We start from the raw sequence: 24,916 nt of genomic DNA, 5'->3' as shown, positions 1-24,916 counted from the left end.
ATGCATAAATGTAAATGTATTGGCAGTGTCATTATTGCTTTCAATGAGTCCTACCACAGTTTAACACTATAGAGGCTGAGCATGTAGTGCCAATTCTAACGTTCTGGGGGCAGCCTGTTAGAAAATCCTGTATACACCTGCAGATGGAATTGCAAAGGCACAGGTCTAGCAGCTTGGGTATTAAAATAGAAGGTTTGTATAGTAGTGTAAGCACTGCTATATTCAACAAATAGCATTCTGACATGCATATCAGTGTGGCACAGTATATAAAGCCAGGGATACAACATTATCCACAGCTCTATTTGATCTATAAGCGAAAGTAAATGGATCAGTGGAGACAGGTATGCTTTTGTTGATGCTTTTACAAGATGTTCAATACACTTTATAATCACAGAAGTCAAGGCTAGATGTCTAAACTTATTCATACAGGTGGCATTTATTTTCTTAGGCACATCAGTTATGATTGTTTTTTTTTTTTAAAAACATTCGGAACCACACAAAGAGAGTGACAGGGTAAAAATATCAGGAGTCAAGTTGGCTATAACATGTCCCTAAGACTCGTGGAGTAATGCCATCAGGCCCAGCAGCCTTCCCTATTTTCACAGATTTAAAAATTTTACAGTAGGACATCACTTCCACGTCAGTGCACCACAAGTTTTTCACTAGAAAGCACACACCCCCACCCTTTTTAGCCCAGTCCGAACAAGTTATGGAGAAGCCCTCCAAGCGTATGGCACTGTCTGGATAACCCGATGTTAGCACTATCTCTGTACATGCAGCGGCTATTTTAACTCTCACTGTTTGAGAGTTAAAAACTTAACTTAAAACTTTTAAGAATCGATTCTAAAATGATTCATGCCAGTTGGTCAGAAACTGTCATGAGTGGCTGCTACTGTGTGGTCAGGTGATGGTTAAGCTGTCATGCTGTGCTTGTCTATGCAGCAGGAGTGAGCATACAGCATTCCATCTACTTCAGTGTGCCCAAGCACTGGGGCCTCTCCTTATTCAGGCCAGGAGCGGCAGTCTGCTGCCCTGCTTACAAAGTAAACACTCTGAAACTCAGCCAAGAAGGAGCGCTACATTCCAGTCAGTCACCCTAACACACTTTTTAAAATCCCTACATCCAGGGCCGGCTCGCTGAGGTCCTCTATAGCCTATACCCGTGGGCAAACGGGCCAAATAGCAAAATGTTTAGTGGACTTTTAATGTTCTTAACCATTTTAATCACAGATCACTGGTCAGGAAATTAGAAAGGATTGCACAAATGCTGTAGATTAAATAACTTACTTGGCACAGAAAAGCGTTCCTTAACTTGCAGACATTTTTTTTATAGAAAGAAGAGTTAGTGTTGTGCCACTCAGTGTTAATGGCTTCAAACTGTTTATAAGTGGTTGAAAAATGTCTCCCGTTTCGTTTGAGTTTAATATGAGACTAAATATTCACTACTGGGTTCCAATCTGGCCTGATGGATTTGTTCTCAAGCCACTTCTTGACTGTCTTTGCAGTTTGGGCAGGAGCCTTATCTTGTTGAAAGATAACATATCTATCTATTCCTCTTTAGATAACACCTTTCATTTGTGGGAAGCAAGCCACTCTGCAATACTCTCCTAGCCTGACAAGCCAGACCCACATCAAGATGTTGGGTTTGGGAACTCACCATTGGCAGGGCTCAAATCCAAGGGGCGGGATAAACATTGTCTTTCAAATTCCCTCTGCACGCAATTGGATAGTGCTTCAACCAACCAGAGCAACGTGAAGCGGAGCTAGTTGATAGATTAAACTTTCGCCATATCCATTCGGCAAAACTCTGAACACATCTTCCCTTCTTAAGAATGACTTCAGTGCCGTTCTTTTCTCAAAGAAAAGCTTAACTCCAAGTCTTCCAGAGTCGCAGCCAATTCGAAAGTCCGCTGTTCACCAGCTTCTTTGTTTACAAGAAGCACATGGAACCTCCACAACTCTGCCATCATTATGTTAAGCCCGCCACCAACTCTATACACGATGTGATTGGCCTGACCAGAGTTGGGTTTTTCCTGCTCGTAGGTCTACCAAGAGTTGCTAGACTGCAAATTAAATTTGCTGCCCCTAGGGTGCGTCTAGATATCTAGGCAAATATTACCCTACATTCAAAAGCATAAATATGTGACATTTCATAGTAGCTCACCAATCCCAGCAGCTAAAAGGCTCTCCACACAGTGACACCTCTTCCCTGATGCTTCGCTATGGTGGGAGAGCCTTTATTGTCATATTTCTCATATGGGGGGGGGGGGGGGGTTAGGTGCTATAATAGCACTGCTACCGTATAAATAACCTGCTAAGCCCAGTGCTTCAGCGGTTCTTTGGGTTAAGGTTCCATACAAAGAACACGTTTAGCCCATGTTCTTTGAAGGTTCTCTAACTCTGTCATTTAGTTTAGTTAGGGAAAGGATTAAAAAGACATTAAAATAGTGTATTTCCTAATAACCTGGGGTCTCGTTTATAAAGCGTGCATACGCACAAAACAAGGCTGAAAACATACATACGCCAGTTCCCACGCAAAGGTTGTGATCTATAAAAAAACCAACTTGACGGGAGAATGATCGCACCTTTAAAGGTCCCATTCTTCACGTGTTTTTGAAGCTTTGATTATGTTTACAGTGTCCAATATAACATCATGAGTTCATGTTTCGCGTGTAAAAACCCCCCAGTATTTTTCACACAATTGACTTATCTGTACAGCGCTGTTTCCTCTGTCCTAAAAACGGCCTGATGATTTCCTTGTTCTATGAAGTCCCTCCTTCAGAAATACGTAACGAGTTCTGATTGGGCCAGCGCTTCCCGTGTTGTGATTGGACAGCAGCTTAGCGCACTTTGCCCGGAAAGGTCCCGCCTCTTACCATAACGGGGATATGCAAGCGCTGAATGCGCGCTCTTCTCCACGTGGGAGAGCAACAAGACCACGCCCCCCATTTTGCGTGTTCTTGTGGGCAGAGGGTTAGTCAACAAACGGTTCTAGTGACGTCATTACATCCCTGCACTTCATGCTGTAGTCCAAACCAGCCGTTCGCTGTAGACTTTGAAAGGGAACTTCTGTTAAATAAAATATCTCACTTGGCATTGAACTTTGAGCTTTATAATTTTACAGGTATTATTTATGCTCTAACAGCAACATTACACACTAACTAAAGTTTGAAAGATGGAATCGCGAAGAACGGGACCTTTAAGCAAAATTTGAGCTGTGCGTATGCACATTCTGGAGACAAAGGGAATTGGCAACACAGATGGTGAAATCGTGAACTGAAGTTAGATTGTAGAAAATAAATGTGTGAAGAACGATTATAAGAATTAATTTCATTTTCACTCCCTTTCATACGTTATGTATCTAGATTGTCATGAAGACTAAATCCAACAGTGTTATTTGTGCTGATTGTTTTAGGCTATATGCATCTAGTAAAATCCAAATGTAATTCAAAATGTATTAAAATAATGTATTGCTGCCTTAGTCACATCGTCTACAACGGGAGCGTAGGAGGAAATGGCGCGACTACATGTGATACAGAATAGCATGAAATACCCTTTTGTTAGAGAACTGCACAACACAGTGTAAAAACAAAATGTTTTCCTTAATGTAGGCTACATATATCATAAAATGTTTAGTGTTTAACCATTTTGGGCTTGGATCATTTTTTTGCCCAGGAGTGTACACACTGGATCTTGGGCCTAGACTGGGTAAACCCAGCCTGATCTGCCAGTGATTTGACTTTGCCCGGCAACTCAGTCTGCAAATTAATTTCTACTGCTTCTATTACACTTTTGTGGGAACCAATCGCAGACTGTCTTATCCATCTGGCACACTATTGGCGGGTTTAACAAGATGACGGATAGAAAAACGATTGGTCAAAGCCTTTTGATCACGCCTCTTGTGGTCTGATTAGTTGAAGGACTATCCAATTGCATACAAAGTCATTTGACTAATGCTCATTGATCACGCCTCTTGTGCAGTAGAAAATACAGAGCAGACTCCCCAGACCAATGTTCAATCTTAAATTCAGCTTGGTCTGGTGATAGCCACATAACCTTGGCTCCACTATAAAAAATATCCTTGTAGAAATTACTTTAGAGTAGTCTACCACCTTGATACATGCAAGGATGTTTATTTAGCGATCTGCGTGCGACCTCCGGTAGAGCAGTTTACATATGATGTTGGGAACGAGTGTAAACAGTAGTTGAGATTAGGATGGGAACTACTTCCACTCCCAGAGTCAGATGAAGTGCTGTTTACTGAGTAAGCTATACAAACAGTCCTTGGTGTGTTTACTCTGATCATATACTACAGCAAAAAGAGCCATGTTGTCACATAGTGTAGCAATTACTTCATATTTTGTTGATAGATAAGGATGTGTTTTTTGGGTACTGTTTATAGGTGATGTGGGATGGGGCGGGAAGTAGTGTTGCAGGTCATGAGTCATTACCTGAGTGCTGATTGGTTGAATAGGACATGACAAAGCCCCGTCCTGAACGGTGAGTGCCGGAGATGAAACGCACTGTTACTTCATTAGTACTCACAGATATATTCCTGTTTGTGGTGGACAACTGCCCACACAGGGGACCTGTGAAACACAGAGCGCATAATATAAACCAGCAGATCTAATGCAACACAATGCGCAGATTCACTGCCATAAAAGGCTGACATGTTCATGCAGACTTATGTGACCACGAAACTGTCATGCTACAGCAGAGTGGAATTCAGAATGCAAACTAGAGTCATGCTTATGGTCACATGACTTTGAGGCACTAAAGAGCAACATGAGGTTGGCTCTCTGGAATTTCTCAATAACAACATACTGTAAATGAGGTGCCTATAAAATTACAATAGTCAAAGGTGGTGAAAAAGTGTAAAATCTCTTTCAATGTTGCATTTTGTGGGCAAGATGGTATTTAATGTTATTTAATTTATATTTTACTTAATCATATTTAATTATATTATATATATATTTTTTTAATAATTTTAAATATTTAATAGAATGTATACGATGACAGTAAATCCTAGATGGGTATTTAATATTAATTACTTAATAAAAATTATTAATATTATTATTTATCATTTTAGATATTAAATATAATTTAGATGATATAGCATCTAAGAAATTCAATCTTAGACAGGTATTTAATATAATTTTTTTTAAATGTATATTTAATTCAACTATTATATTACATTATATAAAAAAAATATTTTTAAAATTTATATTTTTAAATATTTAATGTAATAAATTGATACGATATCCATATTTTAAAAATTAAATCCTAGACATTTTTGATTAATTTAATGAATCATTTAATTTTATAATTAGTTATTTTATTATATTCAATTATATTATTTACTTATTTTATTTAATTAATCATTTTAAAAATTTACTTAATTTGATGACATCCATAACACATGGGAAAATAAACCCTAGATGAGTATTTAATACCAATTATTAAATGTATATGTAATTATATTATATTAAATTAGATTTAATTTATATATATATTTTTTTAATTGATCATTTTAAATATTTTAATTTATTTATTTTAAATCCATAGCATATGACGAAGTAAACATTTTTTTGTCTTACTGCTGTTGCATACAGAACACTGTGCTAGACTCTGTGTCATTCCATAACGTCTGTGTGAAGAGGGTCATACCCACTCTAGTGGCTCCACTGGTGTCTGTGATGGTAAGAGAGCCAGATATGCAGTCTTGGCTCCACTCCAAGTCAAAGTCCCCAAAGGTCAAGAGCAATGTCTGGCCCTTTGCTACCCTTAGGCTCCACTCACACTGGGTGTGGTTAGGATAGGTTCCCGGGAAGTTCAGTGAGGTCAGTGTGCCACTGGTGGGACTAAGGACTGTATGTCCACACCCATCGCCTAAAGGGAAAACGAGAGGGAAGATCAAATTGATATTAATGCGAAAAGATTCAAAGAGGCATTTTATCTTTAGTTCATGATCTTGTTTTGTGGGCTGTTTCCACACATAATTAAACCAGACATTTTCTTAAATTTAACTTCCATCAATCATCAAAAGTGCTAACTAGTTTCTCTCTTGGCATGTTTCTAGCCCATGGGGAAATGAGACCGGGCACATTTATAGTAGTAGGAAAATTGTGGGTATTGGCATATTGAAGAGTGGATCGCTAACTTGTGTGGCGCGTGGGCTTGCCAATTTCAGTATTAGTCACATTTGAGGGGCTTTCCATAACTGATGTTAATTAAAGCCGTAATTACAGTAGGGTTTAGTTGATGGCAAGGGTAGCTTCCACAGACATGCTCTACCAAGTTCATTAAAGGAACACTTCACTATTTTTGAAAATAGGCTCATTTTCCAACTCCTCTTGAGTTAAACAGTTGAGTTTTAGCATTTTCAAATCCATTCAGCCGATCTCCCGGAAGTTCAGCGAGGTCAGTGCCACTGGTGGGACTAAGGACTGTATAAAGGTGGTAGCACTTTTAGCGTAGCTTAGCATAGATCATTGAATCTGACTAGACCGTTAGCATCTTGCTCAAAAAATGACCAGAGTTTCGATATTTTTCCTATTTAAAACTTGATTCGTATGTAGTTTCATTGTGTACGAAGACCGACGGAAAAATTTAAAGTTGCTATTTTCTTTGCCAATATGGCTAGGAACTATACTCTAAATCAAAGATCTTTGCTGCCGTACCATGTGCGCAGCGACGCAATGATTTTCAAAAATAGTGTAGTGTTCCTTTAACATTACATCATAACCCCAAAACAATTGGCAACTAGTTTGGAGTTCTAATAAATTCCAGTCAACATGAATTGTCAAATTTATCTATAGTTTTTGAGTCACATGCTCCTTTTATGGTCTAGACAAAGTCCATTGTCAGTCCTTCATTCCTAATTTCTCAGTCAGCTCTGATTCATTGGGGTTTAAAGATTCTCTGGCCCCCTCTTTCCGCTTAAGGTGCAATTTATGTCCAAACGACTGAACCTCTTGTTGCTAACAATCTTAAACATTGGATAGCAAAAGCAAACATGATTTGTGGTCAGTCTGTTAACTGGCAATGCTCAAACAATTCACTGTGACTCAGTGTGGTTAAAGAGTTGATTGTTTGACTTTTGGTGAGAATGATTTTATCTACAAATCACTCTTCATACATTTTTAATCTCACTACATTTCAGTCAGTATTTAACCACAGCTATGATTTGTGGATAAAGCAGTTTATTGCAATTAGACGTTATCTCATGTAACTCAATCTCACCCGAGAGCATAATTAATTTGCAAGGTGGCAAAATTGTATTTTAATTTTTAATTTTTTTTAGAAAAGAAAAAAAAACTAACCACATCCCTAAACACAAGCATCAATGAGGAGCAAGCAGATCGTACAAAAATGTACGAATCACATCATTATGTGAAATCTGTTTGGTTTAATCAAGTTTGGAGACCTAATAATAACAGATAAAAGTATCCAAAAAGAGCAATTTATTTTGCAGCGCTGACATTTGTGAGAAAGCTTCCACGCTATTGACGGAAATGAATAATTTTATTGAATGAATTGGTATAGGACTGTACTGTGCAAGCTTAATTAAGGAACACTCCATTTTTTTCCAAAATAGGCTGATTTTCCAAGTCCCTTAGAGTTAACAGTTGAGTTTTACCATTTTCGAATCCATTAAGCTGATATCTGTATCTGGCAGTAGCACTTTTAGCATAGCTTAGCATACATCATTGAATCGTATTAGACCATTAGCATCGCGCAAAAAAAAAAAAGACCAGACTTTCAATATTTTCCTATTTAAAACTTGACTCTTCTGTAGTTACATTGTGTACTAATACCAACAGAAATGAAAAGTTTCTATTTTTTTAGATCGATATAACTAGGAACTATTTTCTGTGTAATATTCCCTTATAATTCTCTGATTATCACGCAGAAATGAGACAATAGTTCCTATCTATACCAGTCTAAAAATCAAAACTTTTCATTTTCCGTTGGTAAATAGTCCATGTGACTACAGTGGTTCAACCTTAATGTTATAAAGCGATGAGAATACTTTTTGTGTGCTTCATTGCTGTTTATGGGTGGTTTAGAAACCTCTTGGATTTCATAAAAAATATTTTAATTTGTTCTGAAGATGACCGAAGGTCTTACAGTTTTGGAACGACATGAGGTTTAGTAAATTACTGACAGAATTAATCTTTTTTGTTGAACTAACGGTTTAATTTGCTCTGAAAGTAAGAACACTGTGGTTTTGTGGTGCTATCAAAACATTGCTGTTTGTTTGATCCAGCCCAGCCTAGCCTAGTAACACCGGCTCAACCAATAATGCGAGTTTGGGGCGGGCTATCTGTTTTTTTGACAAATGGAAATCTAGACGCACCCTAGCAGCAGTAAATCTAATCTGCCGCGAGTCTAGCAACCACGAGTCTAGCAACTCTCAATACCCTTCTGAGCTGTAAACGCCAAACTCTAATCAGGCCAATCACATCGTGTATAGAGTCGGTGGGCGGGGCTTAACATAGTGACGGCCGAGTTGCGCTTGCGTGCTTCTAGTAAACACAGAAACTGGCTAACGGCGGTCTTTCGAATCAGCTTTGACTGCGACTCTGGAAGACTTGGAGTTAAGCTTTTCTCTAAGAAAAGAACAAAGATCGACACTGAAGTCTTTCTTAAGAAGGGAATATGTGTTCGGAGTTTTGCTGACCGGATACGATGAAAGTTTAATCTTTCAACTAGCTCTGGTTGGTTGTAGCGCTATCCAATTGCGTGCACGCCGTGCAGAGGGAGTTTGAATGACAACCGTTTATCCCACCCCTCTGATTGAACCCTGTCAATGGTGAGTTTCCAGACCAAACATCTTAATGTAGGTCTGGCTTGTCAGGCTAAGGCAGGGTTAGTGTTCAGAAAAACCTGTCTGAAAACAATCATTTCTGCAACTGCATTTGGTGGCGCTAGTGTGAAGAAATTAGACACAACGGCTGGCCACAGTTTAACAAGGCCAGTCCCTTTGTAACCACAGCTCAATAATCCACAATGAACTCCTCATGAAGCACAGCCTTAGGCAATCTGTAGACATTATTTAACAGCAGGCAGACACTTTGATGACATCTGTGCGATGTCTGCGAGTTGAGTTCACAGCAAGGTGTTTAAAACATGCAGTGCTTGAGGATGCATAAACTGGGTATAATTAAGACACTTGCTGACACACTATAACATTCCTTACAGCTGAGCTACTATGAATGCAGTGGGACTATGGATACCAATCCATCATCAGCGCCACACTATCAGGCAGCATGTAATTTTATTTTCTCGTCAGGGGATTTGCAGACACGTCCCTGCAGGCCTGAGCCCATGGCAGACAGGATGTTCGGCTGTTTTGATTGTCACGTCACAATTCCTCTACGTCAATCATATTACAACTGTAAACTCAAAAATATTTGTGGACAAGCTGTTTTTTCCTGCTCTTTTGTATTCTGGTAAATCCTGGCCATATAGAACAATCTCAAAAACATGTCAGCTCTGATAAAATAGCATCCCAAAAAACAGTCAGCATCCCATCTGGCTCATCGGAACGGAAGTATTGTACACGTGAAGTTGGACGTTTGACTGGAAAACATTTTCCGTAGTCATCCTCATAGTCTGTGAATCTGGCTGTAGTGATTCATGCTGATGACCCCACACATATTGAGAAATACCATAAACAAAGTCATTCTTCCTAACACACACTCTAAACACAGGCAGAACTTGAGGACATATTTCAGTCCAGCCGTCCAGATGTTGATATGCTTGTGATCTTATATAGACAAATATAGCTATGTGTACATTTCTAAAAATCATTTTTAGAGAATGCAGGCAATGGGGATGATTTCTAGCTGATATATTCTGAAAAATTGCTGCGCTTAGCATAAAAAACGTAACTGTTTTGTTTTGCACCTGATATTTTCAGATTTCTATATCTGTTACTCATGATCTAAAAAGTATTAGTTCATATTTTTTAATAAGCAAGATGACCACAGAGTCAAGGAACAGCCAACAAGTGCCCATTATTCAAAATGGAACTCCCTCAAAACTTTTAGCATCCCACTTACATCTTAAAGTTTGTTACTTTTAAGGGCAGTTACTTGGAAGAATCCAAAATAAGATTGGTTTTCCATAGTTTTGTTTAAAATGTTGGTTATTCCCATTCCCATCCAAGTTTTATTTAATTAAAATGTTTATTGTTTATTATAATGTTGTCTATATTATACACTTTTTTTACATTTTTAATTAAAAATGTTATTTTAAACTTAAGAATGTATTACCTTTCGCCGTATTAAAGTATTAGCAGTAGGCACAATCTTACCCTTTTGACCGCATACCAACAGCAGCGTTTCGATGCTGAGAAAAAGCCAAATCCGACAGAATTGCATAGTATCCCAAAGCGCTCCATATCTAGCGTGCATGGTTTCCTCCGGGATATCCCGTCGTTGACTCCAGCGTTCATGAGTTATAGTTAATGTCGTAATCACACTGCCTCCCACTCTTCTCATCCAAGTCAAGACGCAGCAAAATGGCCCATCCCTAACTGGGCATGGGTTAATGTAGGCCTACTCTCCTCTTATTGGCCTCAAGACATGCTAGTCAATTTAACTATTCCTTTTTCAATACCTGTCTTGTGTAAAGCAAGATGCTCCCCGCTCACTTTTCCCCCCTCGGTTTGTTGTGAGAAAGTTGGGTCATAAACATTGCGCGGCCAATTCGTTAAAACCCACTAATACACCAAAATGAAACGGTGTGATTGTGAATGAAGATAATGTTCGTTCAGTAGGACGGTGGCTCTGTGGCCGCAAAATAAATTCAAAATTTAATTATCACCAATAGAATAATATTAAATAAAAAGTGCTCCTCGTTTCCTGTTTACACTCGTGCTCTTTGAGGTGTGTATATATATATATATATATATATATATATGTATATGTTAGGGTTAGGTGTATATAATTTATATATAATTTATATAAAATATATATATAATTTATATAATATATATATATATATATATATATATATATATATATATATATATATATATATATATAATATAATTTATATAAAATATATATATAACATAATTTATATAATATATATATATAAAATATAATTTATATAATATATATATATATATAAAATATATATATAACATAATTTATATAATATATATATAATATAATTTATATAATATATATATATATATATATATATATATATGTAAAATATATATATATATATATATATATATATATATATATATATATATATATATATATATATATATATATAAGTAAAATGTATATGTATATATATATATATATATATATATATAAGTAAAATATATATATATATATATATATATATATATATATATATATATAATATATATATATATATATATATATATATATATATATATATATATATATATATATATATATATATATATATATATATTTTATATTTATATAAAATTTCGTTTAGGCTACTTCTCATCCTTGTTTTTGGGGATATTCAGTTTTTACCTATACAGCAAAATCCCTCAACTACACCATTAGCATGACAAAAACAAACAAAAAACTCTTAATGATGATCAAAATGTTATATGAGACGTTTCTGGATTTTGATCTAGGATTAGGAGGCCATCTGCTGGTAAGAATTTTTTTTTGCAGAAAATAGTTTTAGAAATATCCACATCTCTCCAGCAGAGGCCCATAGAGATTAATTTTATTTTTTCTGGATGTGGCCAACTGCCCTTATAGCTTTTGTGATGAATATTTTGTGAAATATCAACATTATAAAATACATTAAATCAATATATATATATATATATATATATATATATATATATATATATATATATGTATATGTGTATATGTATATGTATATGTGTATATGTATATGTATATATATATGTATATATATATGTATATATATATATATATATATATATATATATATATATATATATATATATATATATATATATATATATATATATATGTATATATATATCTATATGTATATGTGTAATGTAATAATGTTGTTATTGTAATAATGCCACTTATATTTAGAAACATAAATTGACAAAGAAAAGAAAAAAGACTTCTAAAAGAAAAGACTTGATTGTAACTCTCACTGTGTGTGTGTGTGTGATTTGATTTGATTTGATTGGCACAAATATCAATTTCAATCTTGATCCAGTATCAACTCGTATATAGCCTGTACATATAAGGAAAAATAAGTTTGCCTTTTTCCTTTTTAGTACTATTTTATATAATGTATATTTATTTAGAGCCAAACGGGCACCTAGTGAGTAATGGCATTACTAATAAAAACTATTTTTCCAGCCACAAAAAGGAATTATCCATTTTAACCTTAATTACACTAATTGTAATATGTATAATAAAAACATTTAGAAGAGAAATATTTTAAGTGGTCTTTAATGGACCATAATTATTTAATCTCAACTTAGTTTTTATATCAAGAGGCGGTAAGGCAGAAGGCCACCTGACCCCGGTCCGGAGACCTGTTTTCTGAAATTTTCTAAATTTAAGCAGCAAACTAGTAGTTTTAGGTTATCGACTCCTTGCTGACAGTATTTACACTTGAGCCAAGTTTGTCCCACTTTAGTGTCTATAACTAAACAAGTAAATAACTATATAAGTAAATAAGAATAATTTGTTACATTTATATAGTGCTTTTCTAAATAGCTTGCTATTGCTTCTCAAGGCCAATCACCTTATAAAATAGTTTATATTGAAATTACCTAAGAAAGTAAGTAAAAGTATTCCATATTTGCAGTAAATTCCAAGTAAATTCCAAATTCTCCAAAATAATAGCCTAATAAATTTGTCTAATTTACACCCTGATGGGGGTTATGGAGCAGAGTGTCCAGAATCCACTTTAAGTTGCCCATACTTGCCCATAAAATATTTATTCTATACAAATTTTTTGTTTTTGTTTTGGCAAAGTTGAATTGTTAGTCTCCTAGCGTTGGATTTCTAATGTTGTCTGAGGCTGTCTAATTGTAGTAATCTTGACTGGTGACATACTTTGGCTAAAAGTGCATGCTAAATAAACAGATTTAAATAGCCTTTAGGCAATACAACTTCTAAAAGTGCACTCAATAATTGATTCGTTATTGTGGCAATAATCTTGCGCTTACACTGACACCTAGTGGCGCATGTGCCACATTGTACAAACCCAATTTTCATTTACTGATGCAATTGTACAAATATTAGCAGCCGCCGCAGGCCACCATTATTAATGGTTTACGTGAGTGGTAATAGGGGTTTAAGCAAATCGCATTCAGCTAGTCATGTGATCTTAACACGTGACCAGAGGCGGCGGCCTCCTTGTAAATATGACTGGAGTAATGATTTTTTTATTTATTTTTTAAATGACTTTGAAGAATATTTTTCACAAAAACTATTAATTTTGTTGGGGGTTAAAATGCCAAAGTGTAAACGGTATTTAACATGTTTTGTACATTTGCTGCAATTGTTGTGTGTGGAGTGAGTATGTTTTAAAGGTGCACTAGTATTTTTGCAGTAAAACATCCAAAAACCACAAGGCCAGTGTTACATATTTTGTTCAGTTGAGTTCTTACAATTTCCCAATTGTTTCCAACTATTTGTAAATTGTGAGAAAATTGCTATTTTAACCAAGGTTCCGTGTGAGGTAGTCGCCTGTCAATTGCGTCATATCTGCGTTACTCTCGGTTTCCGGTTTTATTTGGCAGAAACGCTTTACTCTTAGCAGTGTGAACAAGCGTCACAGCAGCCGCTGAGCGAACGCACAGAGTAACGTCATAACATCATTTATCATAATCTAATATGATAAACAGAGCTGTGTTACCTCATACTGATGATGGAAAAGCAGAAATGGCGCCCGTGACTGTGATTTTAGAATGGGAAATATCTTTTTAGTCAGAAATCAAATTCTACGTATTTACAGGTGTAGGCCTATACTTGAATAATCACATATGACATGTTCCTAAAAAATTAAGTACCAGTAAGTTATATTTTTTTAGAGTATTATATTAGGTTATTTACTAATTGATTTCTACATCTCTATTTCCTTCTGCATTATATGACAATAAGGTCGTAAATATAAAACCTAAATATGCAATATGTGATTTTTGGACATTTTGGAAAAATAATTAGCAGTTATAGAGGTGCTGAGAAAATAAAAACAGTAAAATATTGCTACGAAATTACAATAATTTCTAAGCAAAGAAAATGTATACCTTTTTCTTGTGTATGTACAATTTTTAAAGATGGGCTTTTAATAAAATCAGTGTAACTAGCCATGTTGCTTTTCACATTTGTGATTTTTTTTTAACCACCAGATGGCAATAAAACATTAAGAAACAGCTGAATGAGACGGCATAACAATCCTGTTGTATACGGTCTGACATGCTTAAAATGTCAACATATCTGTCTCCCAGACAGATTACAGTATGTACTTAAAATAGAGATCATTCTGCTCTAAGTAAGAGGTCACAACCTTCAGACTGTTTTCTCTCACAACAGTCCAATCCTTTTTTTAATCATATAAACAGTTTCCAGTCCCACACTGTATTTATTCTTAGAACAATTTTCCCTATACACGACACATACGTGCTCACAATCTAATTTTACGTGAGAGGAGCTCTTCATAATCCTCCCACACTTCGCATGAATCGAATAAAACTGAGCACGGTCCATCATTCTTTTGTCATTTAGCTCAGAAAGAGGTTTGTGGGTGTACTGGTGACTCCCTTAATGGGCTCAAACGTAGTTTTGTGGAGGAAAGCGCACCTGTCTCAACCTTCATAATGCTATACAGGCCCATTCTGACGTTCACATGGGACACCTAAACAAATGATAAACCGCTGCAGTGTGCCCGCCAAAGGAATGACTGAACAAGGTCATATAGGAGACGGTGACTATTACGCAGTGATTTGTGCTTTGCTCAAGGTAGATCCCAGAGATCATGTATTTGGATATTGCTGCAGTATCATGTTTGTTAGGTACTATTTTCTAGGCAAAATAAGCTTTCAATACGTTTTTCACTCAACTTAATGATTTTTTTAAACCACTATGCACACGAAAGAACAAATTTTAAAGAATGTTTCAAATGTTTTGTCTATACACAAGTCAATGCGGTACAAAATAATAATACACCTCACTGACTTATTGCACTGACATTTCCTAAAATTTATTTTTTATTTACTTTTTTGGGGTTGAACTCTATTTATTCTATGAGCCATTTTATGTTGATAGGATATCCGATATTTTGTGTCAAGTAACTTCCACATGATTCCCAACAGGACACTTTCCTATATTTCATGTTGAGGACAATATACATTGAAACAGGTGCATATTTGTGGCAATTTACTTTATTTTGCTTTAAAAAAAAGCTGAGCAGGCTATTTACGGTTCTGAATATGCAATAGGTAGACTGATTGTGATAGAAGGAAAAAAAGGTTGCACTGTTCGCTGCTGTGTGAAATTAAATTGGTTTGAGAAATGTGAATGGATCAACGTGTGGCTATCTGTGCCTGCCATCCCTGCTGGCTGCGGGACATGGCTGGACCTTGGGCAGCTGCGGTCCAACTTGGCTCTGTTGCTTCTATTCATGGCTCAATAGGTAGTCCTTCCTTTGTGGAGCCTAAACAGATTAACACAAATCCATCCAACCTGTGGGACAGCGTAGATAAGATGCTCCATAGCTTGTTGGCCTCATCATGGCCATTGTTCTGGAAAACTGGAAACCTACAGAGCGAAAGTCTTCTTGGTTTAGCAGCATGAATTTGTAGGGAAAATTACTAATTTCAATAAATCATAAATAAACATTTAAATATATACACAGATTAGGCATGACATTATGAATAACACCGATTATCTCTTCATCACGGCATCTGTTAGTGGGTGGAATATATTAGGCAGCAAGTGAACATTTTGTCCTCAAAATTAGTGTTAGAAGCAGGAAAAATGAGCAAGCGTAGGGATTTGAGCAAGTTTGACAAGAGCCAAACTGTGATGGTTAGACGACTGGGAGCATCTCCAAAACTGCAGCTCTTGTGGGGTGTTCCCAGTCTGCAGGCAGTATCTAGTAAAAGTGGAAGGAACAGTGATGGACCGGTGACAGGGTCATGGGTGGCCATGGCTCATTGATGCACGTGAGGAGTGAAGGCTGGCCCCTTGTGGTCCAATCAAACAAACAAGCTTCTTTAGCTCAAAATTGCTCAGGAAGTTAATTCTGGTTCTGACAGAAAGGTGTCAGAATACATCGCAGTTTGTTGCGTATAGAGATGCATAGCCGCAGACCAGTCAGGGTGCCCATGTTGACCCCTGTCCACCGCCAAAAACGCCAACAGTGTGTACATGAGCATCAGAACTGGACCAAGGAGGAAGAAGGTGGCCTGGTCTGATGAATCAGATTTTCTGGATGACCAGGTGTGTGGGCCGGGTGTGTTGCTTACCTGGGGAACACATGGCATCAGGATGCACTATGGCAAGAAGGCAAGCCGGCAGAGGTGGTGTGATGCTTTGGGCAATGTTCTGCTGGCAAACCTTGGGTCTTGCCATCTGTGTGCCTTGACGGGTCAGGGCTTTGGCAGTAAAATGGGGACCACCACAAAATTAGTGGTCATAATGTTATGCCTAATTGGTGTGTGTGTGTGTGTGTGTGTGTGTGTGTGTGTGGGCATGTGTGTGTGTGCGCGTGCGTGTGTCCTTGTTTATATTACATTGTGGGGACCAAATGTCCCCATAAGAATAGTAAAACCTGAGATCAACTACATTTTGGGGACCAGCCAGTGGTCCCCACAATGTAAATGGATTCATAAACATGCTAAATTATGTTTTTTTGAAAATGTAAAAGTGCAGAATGTTTCCTGTGATGGGTAGGGACAGTGTAGGGGAATAGCAAGTACAGTTTGTATGGTATAAAAACCATTACATCTATGGAGAGTCTCCACAAATATGAACCAGATCCAGACGTGTGTAGGTTATGCTATAAATTGCAGCAATGCAATCTTGGGTTCAAAAAAGTTTGACTACTAAAAGTCTACAATCTGTTTTAGAGATTGCATATACCCTCTTTCCTTCATTTTAATAACCAATTCACGTCATTGATTTTCGACTGTTATAGAAGCTGCTTGCCTTCAGTAGGCAGTTTAAAGAGATTACGATGAATCATAATGTATAGCCTGAGAACACCGGGATGATTAGAGCTCAACTTCTTAAAAGCCCCGCATGGGGGCGTCGTTCGCACACTTTCAAGTACACTACGCATACTCGAGCGGCAGAAAGTGCGCTCGGAGAGAAAGAAACATCGCTTCGAACTGTTTATCCTGACGTCAGTTTGAACAGATCGCACTGCCCCCGTATCACTTCATGCGACTCTGAACTGAGCTTCGGCTGGATTTCGGGAATCGATGAACGGGAGTGAGTCCACAACTTCACCATCCGAACTACTGGAGCCACTGAAATGATCTCGGCTTGTTTTCCCAACTGGACTAACGACAGAAAATGAATACCTGCGCATTTCTTTTGATCCTGGCTGTTCAGATTCACGCCGACAGCGTAGAGGGACCAACAGGTAAAAAGTCCCGTTTATCTGGAGTTCCAGCCAGGGACTGCGCACTTTCAAACTTGTGTGTGTTTTGAGGATATGGGAAGCATACGCTTGTTGTCTTGACAGCAGAAGGAGACTGAGTTGCCGCCGAACTTTTCTAATAATGGCAGATTTGGTCTCGGTTGTCATAAAACAGTGAAGATGCCATCAAAAGTTTAAAACGAATTGTGTTTAGACTGTTTGTTCTTTTGTAAAAGACGCCTTTTTAAACATCCCTTCAGTTGTTTGACATGGTTCACAGTGTGGGTGTGTGAATTAATGTTATAGTGCATTTCTCATTGAAAACACGCCTGGAAGTTGTTCGTTATAAAATAAGCAAGTGCAACGGTTGAATTAACGGATCATTTGTGGATTCACAGCTTTTAAAAAATAAAAAATAAAACCGGTGAGGTGGATATATATATATATATATATATATATATATATATATATATATATATATATATATATATATATATATATATATATATATATATATATATGTCGAATCAACTTCAGAAGGATTGATAGTGAATTGCATTTTAGAGCGAATTAACCAGTAGGCTATAAGTTATTTTTATTCTATCTGATTTACCGGCAAGACCTCTGGTTGAATCTTTCTGCTTGGCGCCTTTTCCCCACACGAAATAATCGTTATAAACGCTTTTTTTTTTGTTGCTCTTAAGGACTAACTATTTTACAGTTAAGTATATTTGGAGACTAGCGTGAAGTACATGCATGTAACTGTTCTCTGATTTCACTTCGCACACGCTCTTTATTGCTGATAAAAAAAGCACTCGCATATGTCCGGTTATGCTTATGAATTATCACAGCTTGTTTATGAGTTGTTCACGCACTGAAGCGTCCAAGAGGCTATTATCTCATGTTTAAATGAATAGGTTTCCTAATCATTTAAATGTTTAAATAACAAACCTGTCTTATTAAAGTCCACATGAGAAGACTCTTATGATCCTACGGTAGAGATGAATGATGGAATAGGCGAGTCTAAGATTGTTTATTGGTCTTATTTAGTAGCAGTGTGTGGACATAACCAGGCTGGGAGACCAACTAAAACCAGCATACAAGGCTGATTGATTCTTCAAGGTAATGTGTAGATGGGAGTACATTCATATTTGTATTAAGAAAATATATGCAAATTGTACACAAATCATCTTCGTCATAATGGTGGTTTTTCCATCAGCTCCTGGTTTAAATCTGGTCTCCCAGTCACAAACTGGTCACACTTCGCTGGTTTAGCTAGAAGGCCATGGGACAGCAGCCAACAGATCACCCTGATCAGCCTCAGAACCTTTGCATTTTGACATGATTTTCTATTATTTAGTAGCCTACCTGTTTTTTTAGTTTTTTTTTTTTTTAGCTGTTTTCTTCGTGAGGAGTGTTGGCTGTTCGCCACAGTTTTTGATTTCAGATTTTACTAGGCATAACCTGATCCGCACACGCACAGTGATTATGAACTGCTTCCTCCTCCACACTGTCAGGGGGCTGTATGAAGACAGAGCAGGTACAGGAAAACCGAAGGGTGCCGTGCACGATTGCTCATAATGGACCACTCCCTCGGAGCCAGGCTGTAGGAAACATGTCGCATGATTCGCCCAAGAAACTTGACAAACAATCATGATCCATTTGAGGACGCTATTGATTTTCAGTTAACTAAATGGCTTCCATTTAGCAAGCTGTCAAGTAGCTCTAGGGTTCTGTGACTACTGCTGCGGTCTGTGCATTCCCTCCGCTCTTCAGCTTGCAGTCTAATCCTAGTTTCTGTTGCTTTTTGGCCTGATTTACACAGTGTAATCCACTCTTATTGTGTTTGGCTGCTGTTTCCGCCATTGTGTTTTTCTCTTTTATTTTCCCATGGCGTGGTAGACAGAAGGCGGCGTTGAGTGACCTGATGCGAGATGAATACGGGCATTGTAACCAAGTTTCTACTTCATTTTATCAAGCCGCATGCTTTCCTTTTGCGAGCTGTGCATCATTATTTAGAGTTTTATAGTAATAAATGAGTGAACTTTCTAAGCACCGATGATGTAATTTAAAAATAATCAAATGGTTTGAACAAATGCATAAAAGCACAAAATCCTTCAACATTCCAATGAAAAAAATCAATGAATGTGCTGGTGATATTACTTTGATGATTGAAAATGCACTGGAATCTGTATTGAGGTTACAAAGTAAGGTTTTGGTGTATACTTCTGAATAGCGTGATAATTGCATGGTTGACCTCCAATTGATTTTCACCTTTCAAGGATATTTTCTTTTAGTTCTCCTGTTCACAAGCAGACGCTGTTGCAATCCTAACTGTGTCGCTATGCTGGAACTGACACAAGCGAATGTCTCTCATAATAAGGGGAATGAAGCACATCATTAAGACGAATAGGGAAATAATTAAAGCACATGAAGATAATTATACTGAAGCTGAGACAGAATGGGGCAGCTTCACATTAGCTGCCTAGTGATGGAGTCTCTTGAGGTTTGACATGCGGTGCTCTGTTGGGTTGTGCAGCTAGGTTTTATTCTGTGGTATTGACATTTGGAATAATCGGTTAAAGCCAGATCATATCTGTAAATTTAGCTTAGCATCATTTTCTATGTATTGCTCCGTGTGTGGTGTGGTGTGTTAAGTAGGATTTAGTAGTATCATTGGCCAATGCTTATAATTGAGAGATTTTTCAAAAAAAATTACAGTATACATTTTTAGCGACGTATTGGGTGCTGAATGTGACTTTTTAATGTTATCAATATAGGCCGATTATATAGCAGATTATAATGATAGCCAAGTACCCCACATCTTTTTCAGTTACCTTTATAATAATTAAACACAAATAAGGGAATTGTTTGCTCCGAGCTTATCATTTTATTCTTACATGAGATTTGATGAGAGCGATTTCGGCACCTAGCCTAGAAATCTACACGCACCCTAGCGGCAGCAAATCTAATCTGCCCGCGAGTATCGTTTGGCAACTCTCAATACACTTCTGAGCTGTAAACGACAAACTCTGGTCGGGCCAACCGCATCGTGTATAGAGTCGGTGGGCGGGGCTTAACAGTGACGGCAGAGTTGCACTTGCGTGCTTCTAGTAAACAGAAACTGGCGAATGACGGTCTTTCGAATCAGCTTTGACTGCGACTCTGGAAGACTTGGAGTTAAGCTTTTCTCTGAGAAAAGAACAAAAAACGGCACTGAAGTCATTCTTAAGAAGGGAAGATTTGTTCTGAGTTTTGCCGAATGGATACGGCGAAGGTTTAATCTATCAACTAGCTCCGTTTCACCTTCGTTGCTCTGGTTGGTGGTAGCGCTATCCTTTTGCGTGCAGAGGGAGTTTGAAAGACAACCGTTTATCTCGCCCCTCGGATTGAGCCCCGTCAATGGTGAGTTTCCAGACCAAACATCTTGATGTGGGTCTGGCTTGTCAGGCTATTCGGCACCTGTTTTTAAACGCGCTTTCACTCTTGGTTTGACTGCTCCCCCCCCATCCTCTGCTGGGCTGTGTTAATATTATATTATTTAGGTCATCAAAGCAGCAGCTGTTTACCGCTTGGTAATGACGGAGAGCGAGAAGGTGGCAATATGATTAGCGCTGCTCCAGTCACTTTTATATTTTTGTTTTTGAACCGTTGGTTTTGTTACCAAAGCTTCAGTACATAACAGGAGTGTAAGTACTGCAAATGCTCGTATTTTGCTGTATGTCAGTCACGCTCGTCAGGAAAATGAGTGAAACACACAAAAAAAACATTTTTTTTTTATCAAATCATATGTCATTAATGTGCATCATGTAACTTTTCCGCTGGAGCGATTTTTAATAAGATACACGCCTTGCGAGCAGCGGGACTTTTATTTTGACAGGACACAGCCGCCAGCACCATTTCTGCTTTTCCGGTCATGAGTATGAGGTAACGCAGCTCAGTTATCATATTAGACATATCTGAGTGTGTTGAAAATAATGCTATTGCGTTTGCTCGTTGGCTGCTTTGACAGTTGTTGTACACTGCAGTAAAAGAGTAAAGCGTTTCTGCCAAATAAAACTGGAAACCAATGGTAACGCAAGTTAAGAGGTGTAAGACACAATTGACAGGCAACTCCCTCACAAAGTGCTAGTGTAAAAAGCATCCCAAAAGTAATGAAATCAATCATTTAAAATAATACATTCATTAAAATAATTATGTCTGGTGTGCTATTTGAGGCACATAGACATCTAGACTTTATACGTTTCCTTTAACCCACAAAAATGTAGAATCATATCAGTCAATATATCAGCTATCAGCAAAATATAGGCCTACTAAATTATCATCCTTATTCATTTTGCATGATTTTATCAAAATTACCACTTTTAGTCATTGGCAAAGTATAGGCTGGCTGGATAAATAGGTTTAGCTGAAATCTGCCTGTCACTTGAAGGTGTAAATCTTGTACACAAGATCTTGTATTTGTAGGGCTTTTCAATATGATATCAACCACGTTTGGAAAAGATGAGTTTCTGTCCATCCACAGCGCCTAATTGGCTGCCTCAGGTGTGCTGGACTGTCAGTCCTGTAGCTCAGTTCAACTGTTTCGTGTGGTAGAGAGCATGGCATGTGCATCGAGGCGTTTTCCATTTTCCCGGGACCGATTGCAGAAACTTTGCATTAACTGGGCAAGTCGAATGCAACACCGTGCCATAATTGTGGTCATCATGCAAATCCCCTCAGGACTTGAAACCTATGTTTGCTCTTTGGAGCAGCACAGAGGATTGCTTGTTATGGTAGAGTCATGGAAGTGCGGATGAAGTTTTATAGGGATTTCCTCACTGATTATGAGATAATACAACATGTCTGAACATCACTGAGACCTCCCTGGTGCCCAGGCGTAGCCAGGCGGGAGACCGTGGTAGGAGGGCTCGGATGTCTCAGGCACCCAGATATTAACCATCAAACGGATACTTTACTCAGAATCAACTGACAGCCAAATTCTTTGACCTCATCTAATTGCGGAGTACCTGTAAAACAGGAGGCGGCGAGAACCCTGGTGACCAAAATTGTTTCCTTTGTAATTAAGGAAATTGCATAGCCCCCCCCCCCACCCCCCACAGTGCCCGTCCATCTGCAGCAGAAGCTCAGAGGACCTTTTATTTTTCCTTTCAGTGTTGACTCTTCAGCACCACCGAAATAATGAGGAAATCTGTCGGAGAGGGTTTTAAACGTAACAGCTGAGAGCGCTCATTCCCGGCATCAGAGGCAGTCCGTCTCTTGTCGAGAAATGTTTTCTTTGGACTCGCCTGTCATATATAAGAGCTGTGAGGCTGGGGAGGGGAGGGGGTTTTGGGAAAGGAGGACTGCCAGAGGGACTCCCCTCCTCTTCTTCAAACGGCAGAGCTGCTCTGAGTCGACATCTGATAGGAAACGAGCGTACGACAACAGAGCGAACCGGTGCTGGCTTTTCCTTTTGTTGTCTCTGGAAGGCTGCTCCATTCCTCACTGATTTATCTATGGATTTCAAAAAAGAGTTCCAATTTCAAGGGGCCCCTGATGGAAATTTGGCTCTAAGAGGATCTAAGACTGGTGTTTAGACGTGAAAATAACAGTAAAAATCGATCATCACTAACTCAAGAACAGGAAAGCACTTAGAAGCCTCGGCTTGCCCTTAAGTTTGGCGAGTTTTTGCTAGAGAAAGAGCTTTGCTCGGTTAGATTCTCCCACGTTAAATCCAGCCTACCCAGGTGCAGCTTTTTTGAATTCATCCCGACATTGCACTCTATGATTTGTTCTTCTCCTTACAAGCAGTAATGCCCGAGGCTACGCTTCTTTCATTTTCATTTTCAGGATGCTTTTTTGCCTTAACTTTGTTTAGTGTCTGTTGAGCAGCACCACGTATCAGAGGATTGCAGGTGTTTACACTGTGTGGGTGGTGAATATACTTTATTTTTAAGCCTAGTAATTTCACTGGTGATGGTAAACAATGATTGAGACTAAAAGGCGTCTCTGCAACGCCTTTTTGAATTATATCCACCCAGAAATGAACACCTGCCAAGGCAAGAAAATCATTCAAATGTTGTTAATTGAAATTCAGGAGCACATTTCCACTTGCAAAATAAGCAAATCGCATTAGACTTAGCAAGTCGTCTTATGCCCAGCAAGGCTGCAATAGTTAGGGATGTGCATTTTTGTCAATTTTTCATTTCAAGTTGTTCTCAAAAAAGAGTATTCTGGGGGTGGGGTGTGTATGTCATGGAGATTAATGAAAATATTTTAATTAAAACACTGTTACTAACATGAATGTTGACAAAAATACGTTATGAAAATATGACTAGAAATAACTGCCAAATGATGAATAATCATCAATGTTTTTGAAAAAGACAGAATATCTACAGAATATGAACTCCAGTAAACTGAAGCCTTTTCTATATGACACATCATATTCTTTATGAAATTAATCAGATGTCCTTGATACTAGTATTGTCAAAAATATCTATGTCGATAACGAACTATCTGAAATGTTCCAGTACTCATTTTCTGCAGTATCAAAACACCGATACCAGCTGCTCATTCTCGCTCTCTCTTCTCTCCGATGGTGAAATCACACTCTTGCCTCCTCTCACTCCCTCGTCTCATTCACGCCGGTTGAATAGTGCTTGTATTGCGCATAATTTTACTTATTACCACAGGTTTCGCACTTTCGCACTGAATTTTCCCGCAGGTGGTTCTCACATAAAGCCGCCTCTCAAACAGTTTGCGAGTACCAAATTGACTTTTTTGTGGCTTATTGCATTTAAACTGTGAAATATGATGTCAAAATACTCCTCTTGCCATGTATTTAGGTAAATACAGTTAGTTTTAGAATGTAATTAGTAGGGGTGTGACAAAACACTTAGCTCAAGAGACGAGATGTAAGATTGGGTTCACGAGAACGAGATGAGATTTTTGCACAGTATTTTTTAAGAAATCCTTAATGACAAAATCCTTGACCAGAAAATTGGTCTGCAGGTGCGTTTTGAAATGTTTTAACTAAACATCTTGTAATGAATGTCCTTTCAGTTCTGCTTTCTGAGTATGAAATGCTGGCGTCCTCCCTGTACGGTTTCACAAATGTATGAGTCTTTTCAGACCTTCCTGTACATGAATTATGAGATTCCAGAGCTTCTGATTGAGTCTGTGACCTCCTAATTCAACTCTTTTACAAATTGTAAATAAAAAAAGTATAAATAACAAAAATAAATAACAGTCTTATTAAGTGCAACCAAAGTCGTGGATGTGCTCTTCACTCAACAACAACGCTGAAACATGGGCAACTAAAACACAACGATTTTAAAAC

At 37.8% G+C, this 24,916-nt stretch overlaps 1 protein-coding gene across 16 annotated transcripts in view; it reads left to right on the top strand.

Moving 5' to 3' along the window:
- The window catches only part of ptprub (protein tyrosine phosphatase receptor type Ub), a 390,953-nt gene that overhangs the window by 25,208 nt on the left and 340,829 nt on the right, over positions 1-24,916 (top strand). For 3 of the 16 annotated variants that reach the window (XM_067448185.1, XM_067448183.1, XM_067448181.1), the window contains exon 1: positions 17,314-17,598. The exons of the other annotated variants lie outside the window; for them this stretch is intronic. In XM_067448185.1, coding sequence (XP_067304286.1) covers positions 17,529-17,598 — 70 coding nt within the window. In that variant the 5' untranslated portion in view covers positions 17,314-17,528. Of the gene's footprint in view, positions 1-17,313; positions 17,599-24,916 lie in introns of those variants that run through there. 16 annotated transcript variants of the gene reach the window in all.

The sequence above is a fragment of the Pseudorasbora parva genome, chromosome 7, assembly GCF_024679245.1.
Source record: "Pseudorasbora parva isolate DD20220531a chromosome 7, ASM2467924v1, whole genome shotgun sequence".
Classification (NCBI taxonomy): domain Eukaryota; kingdom Metazoa; phylum Chordata; class Actinopteri; order Cypriniformes; family Gobionidae; genus Pseudorasbora; species Pseudorasbora parva.
This window is presented reverse-complemented; position numbering and strand designations above follow the sequence as displayed.